This window comes from Nicotiana attenuata, unplaced genomic scaffold (genome assembly GCF_001879085.1).
Source record: "Nicotiana attenuata strain UT unplaced genomic scaffold, NIATTr2, whole genome shotgun sequence".
NCBI classification, from domain to species: Eukaryota; Viridiplantae; Streptophyta; class Magnoliopsida; order Solanales; family Solanaceae; genus Nicotiana; species Nicotiana attenuata.
In genome coordinates, this window is record NW_017673634.1 from 64,876 (window position 1) to 80,422 (window position 15,547).

The 15,547-nt window shown below is 36.9% G+C and overlaps 2 protein-coding genes across 2 annotated transcripts; both read right to left on the reverse strand.

Annotated features, from left to right (window-relative positions):
• Positions 1-581: 581 nt before the first annotated feature.
• Positions 582-2,762, reverse strand: LOC109216908 (subtilisin-like protease SBT1.7). Its single transcript, XM_019381124.1, has one exon. The coding sequence runs from the start codon at positions 2,760-2,762 to the stop codon at positions 582-584; it is 2,181 nt and encodes a 726-aa protein (XP_019236669.1).
• A 394-nt stretch (positions 2,763-3,156) lies between these two features.
• Positions 3,157-14,900, reverse strand: LOC109216916 (probable LRR receptor-like serine/threonine-protein kinase At3g47570). Its single transcript, XM_019381138.1, has 4 exons — positions 13,786-14,900; positions 5,950-6,162; positions 3,878-5,863; positions 3,157-3,784 (listed from the first exon to the last, which is right to left on the reverse strand). Exons 1-4 carry the CDS (start codon positions 14,693-14,695, stop codon positions 3,438-3,440), a joined length of 3,456 nt encoding a protein of 1,151 aa, XP_019236683.1. The 5' UTR covers positions 14,696-14,900; the 3' UTR covers positions 3,157-3,437.
• Positions 14,901-15,547: the final 647 nt, after the last annotated feature.

A 15,547-nucleotide genomic window follows, 5' to 3' on the forward strand; every position in this document is an offset into this window, starting at 1 on the left:
GCTCGGCCAAACGGGCTATTAACCTATGAGCAGAAGTTATTTCTTATCGTATACATAAACTTGCAAAATGTTAAAAAAAAACTAGTAGGCATAAATCTCAGAAGAAGAAAAAAAAGGACTAGAAAAAAATAGAGCTACATACAAAAATCCGGCGTTTTTTCCTTAATGGAGGAGGTTAAACAACGAGATATGAATTTAAGTTATGTTATCAGGTAGTGTAAAGAATGTTTCACTATTAATATATTTTCATACGAAATCTTTTTAATTTTCATGTTGGTGCTGTTATTATTATTTGTAGTATAACCTACATGATCATGAGATTAACTAGGACGAGTCAAATTAGGAGCCTCTACATGATCAAGAGATATTCATTGACCTATTACTGCTTGCACTTCAGATTATTATTTCTACAGTTAATTGGATTTGTTTTCAAGTACAATCTTTATTTAATGGATAGTCCAATCTATTACGACAAAAGGAAAACATACAAGTACAAGCTAAGTTCAAATCTCAAGGAGAGGTATACATAATTATCTCTCGAATTTATTGATCAATACCGAAGAAGCCTGATGGTGCTTTCACTACTCCAAAATAACTGCAATGGGACTTCGGACGACGTGCTTATCCGATGACCATTTCAGGTATCCTTGCACAAAGTTTGTGTTGCGGCCAGTGCCAGATGCTGAACGTGTAAATGTCACTTGATAGGTCATTCTCTTCTTCACTGCAGAAAAGTTCAAACTGCTAGGACTCACAGTTACCTCAACACCTTCAGGTGGTAAAATCTCCACATTGTAAGTTGAATCAGCCTCACCAACATTAGTTACAGCCCTTGTATATTCCCGAGTCTCTGATCCAAGTTTGATAGAAAATGAAGGATAGTTTAGCTCTGCCTCAGGTATACTATTTGTGCAATTCACCTTCTTTTGAAAGATCGCGCTAACTTGTTGGTCTGTGTAGTTTAAACCACATAGATAAGGCACGTAATCCTGAGCTTGGATGTCATAGATTAGACCAGGATCATTTGCTCTTGATGGATTCACATGTCCTGCTCCAATTTCAAAGACGTTAGCTGGTAAATGCAATTCATCCTCAATCGGCTTGTTTCCAAGATTAACCAGATCAGCAGTGGTCATAATCGCGGACTTAATAGCAGCAGGAGACCAATCTGGATGAACACTTTTAAGCAAAGCTGCAATTCCAGCAAGGTGAGGACAGGCCATTGATGTCCCAGAAATCATGTTGAAAGTCAAGTTTGTATGAGTATTATTTTCAATAGAAGTTGGCCAAGCTGCGAGGATATTGAATCCAGGGCCAATAATATCTGGTTTTAGTATGCCTGGACTAGCTCTGTTTGGACCTCTAGATGAAAAGAAAGCAACTGTAGGAGCATGTTTATCTCCAATTACAGTTCCCTTAAATAAAATACTGGCCATAGGGGTTGATGTCGAGTTTATATAGGCTATGAGATTTTGTGCATCTGCATAGCTAATGCGCGTTGCAGGAAGAACATAATCATGTGCAGGTATAGTGTAACCTTCAATATCTTCACTCATTAGAATCAAGCCAGCAGCACCAGCATCTTTCACTGGCTTTCCTTTTGCAATTGCTGTCGCGCCAACCGTTCCACACAACACTAATTTTCCCTCAACATTTGTAAGTGATTCTGGGCTACAAGCGAAAGCACCAAAATAACTGCTGTTTAGTGCTGGGTAAACTATTGGAACCAATGTTGGAGGGAAATCATTTGGTTGGTAAATTGATTCACCATCAAATTCTACGCCGTTTCCAAGTGCTACGGTTGCCTTCATTTGTCTATCGATCGTGCTAGCACCAACAGTAAGAATCCAGGGGGCCTCATTAGATAAGGTACCAGTATATGGACCTTCATTTCCAGCTGAGCAACTTACAAGAATTCCCTTTGCCATAGAACTAAATGCACCAAGTGCAATATTGTCATCCCAAAAAGGGCCAGAAATTCCACCAATGGAAATGGATATGACATCCACACCATCATCAATCGCGGCATCCATGGCAGCCAACATGTCACTTTCGGAACACCGGCCACTTGGATTGCAAACTTTGTACATAGCCAAGTGAGCGCGGGGTGCAATACCAACGGCTGTGCCGTTAGCACTTCCAAACACATTCGCACCATCAACAAAATTTCCAGCAGCAGTGCTTGAAGTATGTGTACCATGACCATTTTCATCTAACGGTGTCCCACCTTCAAACACCGAAAAGTCTCTTGCTCCAATGATCTTGTTGTTACATGCTGTGAAATGAAACTCGCACTTTCCCTTCCATTTGGCAGGTGGAGGAGGCATTCCTTCATCATCGAACGAAGGATGTTCTGGATAAATTCCAGTGTCCAACAGACCAATAATTACACCTTCGCCATAGTTAGACGTATTCCAGAAGCCTAAGTTTTGGTGCAACCCGAGGAAACTTGGAGTATGAGTAGTTTGGACTCGCAATATCCTTTGAGGTCTTATGGAAATAAAGCCATCCTTCGTTTCCAATAACTTCACTTCGTCTGGTGATAATCTAGCAGCAAAACCACTGAAGACATTTCGATAGGAATATATTATGCGTGAGGACACATCAGATAATAATGAGTACTCGTGTAGATTTTCAGGTGACTCAACGTGAACAATATAGATTTCTGAATTACTCTGCTGAGAAAGATGATCACTGGCTGATATGATTGATAGCTGAGAACTTACAATTACATAGAAAGTAAGGAAAACCATCAAAGCCATGTTTTTGCAATGGAGTCAAAACTCCTATTTAAAACATTGCTTTTATATTGTTTTTTCAGCTGATATAACTATGTTCAACTATTGTTTTATTCATCATATACTTAAAGAACTTATCAATAGGACATTGGTAACTTCAGTAGCTTTGGACTACACTCTTCTTAGCATTGTATAGAGATACAACAGTCCTAGTAAATAGCAATCTAAGCCATCTTCTTCCATTTTCATATAAAATTATGTTTATATAAGTTCTAAAGATGATAATTACATCTATTTCCAGAGTAGAGTGCAGTGCTGAGAAATTCATTTCTGCCAGAGCTGATATTTACAGCTATGGCATGATGCAGATTGAAATAAAAAATAGACAAATAGTATTAAGCAATGGGTAAGTGACTCAGTGTGCCATTCAACAAATTATTTACTTATGACAGATAAGGAACACTTTGCTTAAAAGAAGCACTGGTTTTTGTTGATCATTAAAGTAGAAATACTTTGTAGAGTAGACTCACCTCAAATCATGAATGAAGGATCAGTGCATATTAAAGTTTAAATTCTTAAAATAAATACAGATCATCAAGCAAAAGAAAACAGTAGACAAACTATCAGCGGCTTTTCATAACAGTATTCTCCATAGTTGTAGTAACTTCCAGTAACATTCTTGTCATGGGTTTAGGTCATTCAATAACAAGAAGAAAGCTTCTGTTTGATCTTTTCCAATGCTGCTACAACATCAGTCATGTTCATCCTTTCAGCTGGAATATTAGCTGTGCAATTCATGGCTAACTCCATGATGGATGACACACATTGCAACTTTTGACTTAAGTTTTGTTCATCCAATGTTAGTAAGTCGGCATCTATGATCTGGTCCAACTCATCAGGAAGCGAATTATACACGCAGCTTCTCAAATTCAAATCTCCGGTGAATATTTCATCATTAGGTTTCTTCGCGGTAAAAGTTTCGAGCAACATGATACCATAACTATAAACGTCAGACCTCTTGGATATAAGGCCTTCCAAACCATACTCTAAAAAAGGAAAAGTAAAAATATTTCAGCAAAAAAAACTTATAACGCATTAATCTATAACCTTGCTACAAGTTAATTAAATAAAAGATTCACCTGGAGCAATGTAACCAATTGTCGCAAAGGTTGTAGTGTGAGCAATAGATTCTTCCTTAGTTAAAAGTTTTGCAATGCCAAAGTCACTCAGGTGTCCCACCATGTCGTTGTCAAGTAAGACATTGCTAGGCTTCAGATCACAATGGATAACTGGTACCGAGTAACCATGATGGAGATATTCCAGAGCAGATGCAACATCGACCATGATATTCAATCTTTGCTTTATATTTAAACAATAATCTCGAGAATAAAGCAACTTGTCTAAGCTCTGATTTGGCATGTACTCAAGTATCAATGCTTTAAAATCCAAGTTACAACAGCTGCTAATGATCTTGGTGAGATTTCTGTGACGAAGATTCCGTAAGACTTCACATTCTCTATCAAAGGTTTGAAATGTACCTTCCATCTGCACATTGAAAACTTTGACAGCCACTATCATCCCATCTGCCAATGTCCCTTTGTAAACAGAACCAAAACTTCCACTACCTAGCAAGTTATTTCCATCAAAGCCCTGAGTTGCTCTTTGAAGTTCATAGTACGAAATTCTTTGTGATGCTACCTCAGGCAACCACTCATCTTCAGCTTTGACTGCTTTAACCCGACGTCTCCTCAACACGAAAACAATTGCTGAAGCAAGCACTATTACAACGATAAGTGATGATGCAACTACAATCCACATCAGTCTTCTTTTCTTTGAATTAGAACGATTCTTTGAATTAGAAGGGCAAGGTGGGACATGCTTTTGAGGGTTACCACACAATCCTTCATTCGACATGAAGGACTGGTAAGGGAGATGAACAAAAGGTCCTCCATTTGGAATTTCCCCGTGTAACCGGTTGAATGAGACATTAAAGGAGCCTAGTTGCTTAAGTTCCTCTAATGACATTGGAATCACACCAGATATATTGTTATATGAAAGATCCAATGCTTCCAAATTTATGAGTTCCCCAAATGTCTCAGGAATAGATCCTTTAATTCTGTTATGAGCCAAAGATAGTTGAGTCAATTTCTGTAGACCTCCCAATGTAGTTGGAATGTTTCCTGAGATTTGGTTCCAGGAAAGATCCACATGTATTGCAGACTTGAGGTTTCCAAATTCTAGTGGTAGAGAACCATTGAAGAAATTAGAAGACAAGTTCAGCTTCAAAATGTCGTTGAGTTTCCCTAGACTTGAAGGTATGATAGCAGAGAAGTTATTAGAATCAAGATAAACCTCCCTTAGGGAAGTCACATCCCCTAAGCAACTAGGAATACTTCCCTGCATTTGATTTCGTGAAAGGTTTAACAAACCCAAGTTGGATAGCTCACACAAACCATTTGGGAAAGGACCACTTATTCTGTTTGCTCCAAGTGAAAACTGTTGAAGGTTTTTTAGAGAACTTATTGTCATGGGGACAATGCCAGTAAATTCATTGTCTCCCAGCTTCAACAAAGACAAAACTCTCAAATTCCCAATTTCCACTGGAATATGACCCCTGAGGTTACAGCCATCTGCTGAAAACGTTTGAAGAGAAGAAATATTGCCGATGGAATTTGGAAGCATTGCATTTAAGGGATTGAAAGACAATATCAATTCTCTTAAGAATTTCCAATTGGCCAAAGGAGTAATAAAGCTCAAATCACTTGTCAAGGAGTTACCGTACAAGTCAACAACTTCAAGAATTGTTAAATTTCCCAAAGAGTTAGGAATTGATCCCCTAAGTTTATTTCCACTGAGTTTGAGAACGGTAAGCATTGACAAATTCGAGATGGAACTTGGTAAAACACCATTAATGTTATTGTCAAGTAGATGGATTTGTTGAATATTGGGTGGCCAATGGCCTATAGTGGAAGGAATATTACCTGAAATGTGGTTTTGTGCGAGTGAAATTACTATAAGACTTGACATATTGAAGATACCAACAGGGATCGACCCACTAAAGTTATTCAAATCCAACTCAAGTTGCGACATCAGTTGAAGGTTACCGATTTCATCAGGAATTACACCTGCAAAATTAAGATGCATGATGATCAATAGAATTGTCCGGAAAACTGGAACTCTAAAATAACGTGGATTATATATTTTTCCATACCTGTCAACTTATTATTTCCAAGATCAAGAACGCTAAGCAAAGTCAAATCTCCAACCTCTCTTGGTAAAGGTCCTTCAAGCTTGTTATTCCCCATATATAAAAGTCCAAGTGATGAAATGCCGAATATGGTTAAAGGGATTGAGCCAGTTAATTTATTGTTTTCCACGACTAAATAGTCCAAGTTAAGATGACCAATCTCATCAGGAATTCTGCCTGTCAAAATGTTTAACAGAAATATCACATAAAAATGTGATCTATTTTGACAAAACTTATACTAAAAGTGGGAAGCCACAAATGTCAAGATTGAATTACCAAAATAACAATGTAAAATTGATGGACCCATTTACCTTTTTCAAATGACTCTTCTACATTAAAGTACAAATATGTAATTTTAGATGTTAGCTGTTTGGATTATGAAACACAACTATGTAACAAGTCATAGAAAGAAAAATTCGTGGTGTAGACAGGTACATGCAATTAAGAGTTTCATCAGAGTGAGGTAAGGGCAAATATTGTTATATTATTTCATATTATTTGTCGTTTCTTTCGTGTTTTTGGAGAACCTATAAAATTATATCTTGTTATGTGACAATATTGTAAACAAGCAAAAAAGGGAATTAGTAGAAGTTAAGGGGCATCTTAGCAATTATCATTAGTGATAGTTAGAAGTTGTTAAAGTGTGTTAGAAGCAGTTACATTAGAGAAGGATTAGAACTACTTAAAGGGGATATTTTCGTATTGTAAAGTAGTTAAGAAGAAATAATACTACTCTCTCTCTCTTTCTCTTTCATAATCCAAAATTCAGTCTTTGTAAATTGTTCAGGAGCTATTCTTGCATTTTGGTTCCTTAGATTTACAGAATTTCTATTCCATTCATTTAGCACATTCCATATCTTGGCCGCTTCATTTGTCTCTATTTAACTTTCTTTTGTTATCTTCCTCACTGTCGTAGAAGTTTATTTGATTCTTCAATGAATTTATCTACTAAGTGCAGGGGAATGATAGCTGTTTGGGGAAAGAATATGTTCGAGACATACTTTTTGTTCTTCTAAGTAGAACTCTAGCACAACTAGGGGTGGCAATTTGAGCCCAAACTCATCCAACCCGCCCAACCCGTCCAGAGATTAATGGGTTGAGCTACAAACATTTTAGCTCATGGGTCAATTTGGGCTGAGCCCAAGTTAATCCATTATTTTTTATAGCCCATTCTGATCCATTAAGCAGCCCAAATACAACCCATGAAACTCACCCAAAACAAAAGGTTCTCAACACAACTTGTCTAAAAATTTACTTAGTTGCCCCAATTTTACTTTTTTTTTTTTGTATTTTTAATTTTCTGTTTTTGTACCACCCACCCACCCTACCCCTAAATTTTTGTTTTATTTTTAATTTTCTGCACCACTCACCGCAAACCCCTCAAGAAAATATTTACTTTTTTGTCAAGCTTAGCAAATGTACATTTGGTCAGACAGAGGTAGAGTACTTGGGCCATATTTTCACTCAGCAAGGGGTAGCAGCTGACCCAGGGAAGGTGAAGGTGATGGTTGAGTGGCCTGTACCCAAAAATGTAAAGGAACTCAGGGGATTCTTGGGTTTAACAGGGTATTATAGGAGATTTGTAAAGGGGTATGGGGTGATAGCTAGACCCCTGAATGATCTTCTGAAGAAAGATAAGTTTGAGTAGTCTGAGGCAGTAACTCAAGCATTTGAAACTCTCAAGATGGCTATGAGTACAACACCAGTGTTGGCACTCCCAGATTTTTTCCAGGAATTCATTATTGAAACTGATGCATATGGGCATGGAATAGGGGCTGCATTGATGCAAGGGGATCATCCTCTAGCTTATTTGAGCAAGGCTTTGCATGCTAAGCATCAACACCTCTCAGTGTATGAAAAGGAGATGATGGCTATTGTGACTGCAGTGGATAAATGGAGACCATATCTCATTGGCAGGCACTTTCTTATTAAGACAGACCACCAGAGCCTTAAGTATCTCCTAGAACAGAGGGTATCTACTCTTAGCCAGCAGAAATGGGTTGCTAAACTTATGGGGTATGACTACAGCATCATGTACAAGAAGGGGAAGGAGAATGTAGCAACAGATGCTTTGTCAAGGTTTCCTATGAACAACATTCAACTCTTAACTATCTCTACTGTGTCTTCAGACTTCCTTGCAAGAGTGCTATCCTCTTACTCAGGAGATCAACATCTACAGCAGTTGGCATCTCAGCTTAGTCAGAATGCATTAGCCAATCCTATCTACTGGCTAAAGGATGGCATCATTTACAGAAAAGACAAAATAGTGGTTGGCCCTGACAAGCTTCTCAGAGATGACATTTTGCATTTCTTTCATGACAGTGCTGTTGGAGGTCACTCAGGAATGGATGCCACCTTGCATAGAGTTAGTCAAGTTTATTACTGGAAGAAGATGAAAGCAGGAGTTTATGAACACATTAGTAGCTGTGATACTTGCCAAAGGTGTAAGGGTGAGAATGTGAAGTCCCCGGGCCTGTTACAACCCCTAACCATTCCTGAAAAGGTATGGTAAGATATCAACTTAGACTTTGTTGAGGGGCTACCTAAGTCTCACAACAAGTCAGTAGTCTTGGTGGTTGTTGATAGGCTGAGTAAATATGCTCATTTTATCAGTCTGGTTCACCCCTACACTGCCTCAACAGTGGCCCAGGCCTTCCTGGACAATGTATACAAATTACATGGGTTGCCCCAAACTATAGTGAGTGACAGAGACACTATCTTTCTGAGTAAATTCTGGCAGGCTCTTTTTGAGGCTCAAGGAGTTCACTTGCATCACTCTTCTGCCTATCATCCCCAATCAGATGGGCAAACAGAGGTGGTCAACAAGTGTTTGGAGAGCTATCTCAGATGCATGTGCAATTATAGACCCAAGGATTGGGTGCACTATCTTCCCTTGGCTGAATGGTGGTACAACACTACCTATCACTCTGCTATCAAGATGACTCCTTTTGAAGTCCTATATGGCCAAAAACCACCCCTCCACCTGCCCTATATTCCCCATAGTTCAATGGTAGATCAAGTTGATCGGAGTCTCCAAGCCAGAGAGACTACCATCAGATTGCTCAAGCATCATCTCCTATTAGCTCAATCCCGGATGAAGGCTCAAGCTGACAAACATAGAACTCCTAGGAGTTTCAATGTAGGTGACATGGTCTTTGTGAAGCTGCAACCATACAGGCAAATTTCCTTGAAAAATTACTCCTATCATATGTTGAGTCCAAAGTATTTTGGTCCCTTCAAGATCATCAAAAGAGTGGGCACTGTGGCTTATCAGTTGGACCTACCTCCACAAGCAAAGATCCATCATACATTTCATGTCTCTCAGTTGAAATCACAGACTGGTACTGCTACAGCCATGCCTAACCTGCTTATTTCCCTATCTCCTCATGGGTACATTGTACTGGAGCCTAAAGAGATTTTGGATAGAAGAGTACTCTCTAAAACAACAGACATGTCACACAACTTTTGGTGAAGTGGTTCAACTGCCCCACTGAAGATAGCACATGGGTCGACTTGCACGTCTTACAACAGCAATTTCCAACCTTTGTCCTTGAGGCCAAGGACTCTTAAGAGGGAGGAAAGTTGTTATGTGACAATATTGTAAACAAGCAAAAAAGGAAATTAGTAGAAGTTAAGGGGTATCTTAGCAATTATTATTAGTGATAGTTAGAGGTTGTTAAAGTGTGTTAGAAGCAGTTACATTAGAGAAGGATTAGAACTACTTAAAGGGGATATTTTCGTATTGTAAAGTAGTTAAGAAGAAATAATACTACTCTCTCTCTTTCTCTTTCATAATCCAAAATTCAGTCTTTGTAAATTATTCAGGAGGTATTCTTGCATTTTGGTTCCTTAGATTTACAGAATTTCTATTCCATTCATTTAGCACATTCCATATCTTGGCCGCTTCATTTGTCTCTATTTAACTTTCTTTTGTTATCTTCCTCACTGTCGTAGAAGTTTATTTGATTCTTCAATGAATTTATCTACTAAGTGCAGGGGAATGACAGCTGTTTGGGGAAAGAATATGTTCGAGACATACTTTTTGTTCTTCTAAGTAGAACTCTAGCACAACTACGGGTGGCAATTTGAGCCCAAACCCATCCAACCCGCCCAACCCGTCCAGAGATTAATGGGTTGAGCTACAAACATTTTAGCTCATGGGTCAATTTGGGCTGAGCCCAAGTTAATCAATTATTTTTTATAGCCCATTCTGATCCATTAAGCAGCCCAAATACAACCCATGAAACTCACCCAAAACAAAAGGTTCTCAACACAACTTGTCTAAAAATTTACTTAGTTGCCCCAATTTTACTTTTTTTTTTTTGTATTTTTAATTTTCTGTTTTTTGTACCACCCACCCACCCTACCCCTAAATTTTTTATTTTTTTTTATTTTTCTGCACCACTCACCGCAAACCCCCTCAAGAAAAATATTTTACTTTTTTTTTTTGTATTTTTAATTTTCTGTTTTTTTGCACCACCCTACCCCTGCTTCCCCCCCCCCCCTCCAAACCCGCTCAAAATTTTTTTTTACTTTTTTTTTTGTATTTTCAATTTTCTGTTTTTTTTTGTTTTGCTGCACCACCCTATACCCTACCCCCCTCCTCCGCGCAAACCCCATAAATTTTTTTTTTACTTTTTTCTTTTTTGTATTTTTAATTTTTTGTTTTCTGTTTTTTCGTTATTCTGCACCAACCACCACCCCCCTCCCCCCTCCCCCCGCAAAATATTTTTCAACTTACACATTTTAAGGTTAAAAGTTTTTTTATGCAAGATAAGCATGGTTCTATAACATGAGTCAAGTTGGGCGTGTTGGGTTATGACCCATTGTTTAGGCTATCTTGATCCAGCCCATCTTAGTCCAAGTGCGCTTTGGGCTGGGTTGGGCAATGACCCATTTATTGATCTAACCCATCTTGAACCGCCCATTTGCCACCTCTAAGCACAACATTATTTTTTAATGCCAAGAATCTTGTTTTATTTCATATTATTTGTTTAGTAATTTTTTGTGTATTTGGAGAACCTAGTAAATTATATCTTGGCCATTTCAATTGTTTCTATTTAACTATCTTTTTTCATCTTCCTCACCATCTTATTAGAAGTTTATTTGGTTCTTCAAAGGATTTATCCACCAAGTTCAGGTGAGTGTTAGCTGTTTAGGGGAAGAAGATGTTTATGACAAATTTTTTGTTCTTCTAACTAGCTGGAACTTACGAAGTCTAGCACAACATTAGTTTGTATGGCCAGGAATCTTTATATTGTAATAAACGTGCATGTTACGTTATTTTATCACATAGTAGCTAGTGTTTTTATGTTTTCCTTTAAATATTGTATGGTGCTTTAATCAATTGTTTCTACTTTAAAAAAATTATTTCTACTTTATATTAAGAGAGCATTGGTAAATTTGCCGTTTCCTTAATACTAGGAAGGCGTTTTTTATTCCTTAGACATTTCATAAAATTGGAACTTATTGACACTTATTAACTAGGTTCTACCAGCAATTTCCTATCAAGATATACACTCTTCCAAGTAATAATTGACTGATTTAATTTTTTTTCGTTACAGAAAAAATAACAACGCTGATTTTATCATATCATATCATATACAATATTATGTGTCTGATAAGATCAAAATTAATTTCATGACACATTGTATATTTGTATCCACTATAACAAAATGTAGTTGTTCAACTTTGCACATTTAAGCATTATCTAATTATTTTAGAGTCAACTGTCAAATTGGTAGAATACGCTCACTATTCATGATCTCGTATTTTTCCCTTCAAATTTCATATTAATCAATACGTATTTCAATACTATATATGCCATTTTAAGAAGTTTGTACTAACTAGGGGGGCAAACGGGCTGGCCGGGTCGAGAACGGGTATTACAAAAATAGATTAATCATCCGAATCACCCATATTTAAACGGACAGAGAATTGGTTAATTTATGGATATTCATATTATTCATGGCTTCTTTGAGTATGATTACTCTTCGGAGAATTCCTAGTCTCTCAAACTTGAAGAATCCCCAATTTGAGGCTTTACAAATGTAAAAGTTAAATCCATTAGTTATCCGTTAGTTATCTATTTTCTAAGTGGATAATATAGTTCTTATCCATATTTGTTTGAAAAGAATTAAGCACTTTTAGCTTCTGTGAAGATTGGCCTAACAGGTAATAAAGTTATTTACACTGTTAGTATATAGTAGGAATTTTTACCTCCTATAGCAAAGATTAACATCTTATTTATTTTAAATAAATACCATTTAAAAAAAATTATATTCTATAGATACCTTTTAAGGTTTATAGCAAAATATTTAATTTTGGTTACCTCCTAGCCCTAAGCAACTAAATACGCTAATAAGTTACACTTTTTTCTTTCTCTCTCTACTTTGATACATCCCATTCTCTTCTCCCATCCTATTAAAATTTCTGATCTCCTCCTCCTTCCACCGAATTTGTGCAAAGCCCACTTCAGAGCAGGTTCACTTTCTCCATCTCCATTGATCCGCCTCACTCAATTTCTCAGTCAATACTTCATATCGTTCTGTACTCTTTCCACGATAAGAAAACGCCTTGCCTTCTTCAATTCTTGATAATTGCATTGAACCTCTTGCCTTCTTCTCCTTCTTCTTCTCCTCGTGTTCTACAACAAGTGGAGTGTTTGGAATAGTTTCAGTTTTGTTTTTTGGGTTGTGGGGTTCAATTGTAGAATTGGTATTCGCATTTTTGGAAAGGCAGCAAACTTCATCTAACCCAAAGCAATGCTCGTTCTCCGCGGGGAACGAGTCACTAAAATCACCAAACCAATCACTTTGTTCTAGAAATAAAGTTGGTGTGTTTGTGTTAGCAGCAGGATTACCATGACATATTGATTCTTTCAAAATCCTGATGGCCCTATTTTGATTCTTTCAAAATCCTTAGCTCTTTTAATCCGGTTGGTTTCTCACTACCGGCTTCCGGTGAACGGCGGATACGCCGAAAATTAGGGTTTGTTCTTGAACAAAGACGTTGGAATTTGGGGCTGAGCAACTTGATTTTCTGTTACCATATTTCAATGTATTTTCATGTATTTCATTGTATTCATTGTCTTTTTTTTTCAATGTAATTCAATGTATCTTGTTGTATTCCATGTATTTCACTGTATTCACTGTCTTTTTTCTCATTGTATTTGAATGTATCCCGCTGTATTCTATGTATTTCATTGTATTCACTGTCTTGCTATATGCCATGAATGTATTCATAAGTTTTTTTTAATTAATATAATTTATGTATTCAGATGTATTATATAATTTCTCTGAAGATTGCTATGTTTTTGGGGTATTTTTTCGGTTGAGAATCTTCTTTATAACTAAAAATACAAAATTTTTGTGTTATAATTGAGTTTGTTGATTATATTAGGAGTCTATTATGTTAATTGATTCACTTTCCGTTTTAAAAATAGTGTAATCCCCTATTTCACGCCGTTAATACAGTCGAATACAATAATCTGTCCAGCTGTAATCCCATGTTTCACTCCATGAATATAGTCGAATACACTCGAATACAACAACTGAGCTGGACTTCCCTGATTCACGCCTATTTTTGCTACTGTATTCATGAATACAATAGCTTAAATACATCAAATACATCTTATAACCACATAAAAGGTATCTATAATCCGTAATATAGCAAATGATATCTATAGATGACTAATTACTACTAAAAGATAGTGCTTTATGAAAATTTCTCTAAATCTATATGTTATATCCATAATACTATAATAAAGTTAAACTCGTGAGAAAAATGGTAAACACATACCTTCTAACGTGTTATGTCCAAGATCTAAACCTTTCAGCAGCTGTAAGTTGCCTACTTCTCCTGGAATTGTTCCAACAAAGTTATTTTCCATCAACACTAGGACTTGAAGTTCCGAGCATTCTGTTATGGTTCTTGGTATCTGTCCACTTAACATGTTGGAGCTAAGGTCAAGGTTTTGTAATCTGGGAAGGCGACGACAGAAATCAGATGGAAGATCACCAGTTAAACCAGAATCCCCGAGATCCAAATTTTCTAGTGATGATATGTTGAAGATGGAAAGCACATTGGAGCCATTGAGTTTATTGAATCCCAAGGACAACAGTTTCAAACTCGGTAGAGTGGCTATTCCTGTAGGAATATTTCCTTCCAGATGGTTGAACCTCATACTCAAGATTTCAAGATTCTTCATGTTTGAGATAGAAGAAGGAATGAACCCTTTGAAATCATTTGTTTCAATGGACAGCATTCGAAGGCCTTTAAAATCACCCAAAAATGGAGGAATTTGTCCAAAGAAGCGGTTGAAACTAAGATTAATGGCTCTCAATTTTCGTAAATGAGAAAATTCTAGTGGAAGTTCACCATAAAAATTGTTGACGCTTAGATCAAGTGATACAAGAAAAGAGAGGTTGCCAAGTTGTGGTGGGATGGTACCAATGAAACCCATACCTGAAATATTCAGTACAGTAACTCGTTGATGACGAGAGCCACAAGTGATTCCAATCCAGTTACAAACTGAGGTAGAAGAAGAAGACCAGTTTGTTGAAAGAATTTGATTAGGATCTGAAGTGATGTGATCTTTCAAGGCTAGAAGAGAAGATTGATCAGTGCTTATATTCAAAGCTAAGCATGTTGCGATATTGTGAAGAGATATTAATAAAAATCCCAGAAACGGAAAGGAGGTTTTCTCCATCGATGTTATCCTATTGCTTGAATTAACATGAAAGGAAATGTGTTTTTTGGTTGGATCTTCTTCAGCAATATAATCTCTACATCATTGGAAATGATTAAATTAATTGTAATTGAGAAGATAATGCTAACAGTTCTATATTATTGTACTAATTAAGAACATAATGCTAGCAATTATTAACTTCGTTATGCAAGCTTCATGCTAGAGAAATAAAAAGGGTTGAAAAAATGTTCAAGAAAAGCATCTTCACCGTCTCTTCAGCCATGTTACATCCATTAACTTATAGTAGCTGTTTTGACCGTTGACATATTCTATTATTTAGAAACTTCATCAATCCTTCAATCAGTTAAGAGGAAAAGAATACATTTTAATTCTATTCTTTATATTGTGAACTTTTTGATACTACCTTCAGAAAAGGAATCTGTTTGGCTCAAAACTTAACAATATACTTTGTAAGCTAAAAAATAATCAAAAGTAGAAAAAGGGTAAATCGTAATCAAATATAATAATCCTAGAGATGCAAAGATGATAATATTGTTGTAGATCTAATATTGCAAAGAGACAGTATGAACTCAATAAGATACGTTCGTTTGAAGTAGAGATAGAGAGAGAAAGCCAGAAAAATGAGAGAGTTGTATTAGATCAGATGCCCTTTTTACAATGTGAAGGTCTCCGGAGACCTTCCTCGAAAGAATCAAAAAGTTACAAAGATAGGTAACGTCTCCCTAGTGAAGACATTGAGTCCTAAACGATGTCGCTTTTGCCCCCACGGCCGAGTCGTACCCGCTACGTTGGCAGGCGTACACTTATTGGGCGTACCTACTGGCGTAGAGATGCTGAGGGTCAAATTTGACC

Bases quoted from the DNA above. Each gene is read 5' to 3' on its own strand.
- LOC109216908 (XM_019381124.1), bottom strand. From the start codon at position 2,762: ATGGCTTTGATGGTTTTCCTTACTTTCTATGTAATTGTAAGTTCTCAG.
- LOC109216916 (XM_019381138.1), bottom strand. From the start codon at position 14,695: ATGGAGAAAACCTCCTTTCCGTTTCTGGGATTTTTATTAATATCTCTT. The intron at 5,864-5,949 runs GTATGGAAAAAT...TTAATTTTGCAG, and splicing joins TGGAAATAATAAGTTGACAG to GTGTAATTCCTGATGAAATC. The intron at 3,785-3,877 runs GTGAATCTTTTA...TTCCTTTTTTAG, and splicing joins AATTGGTTACATTGCTCCAG to AGTATGGTTTGGAAGGCCTT.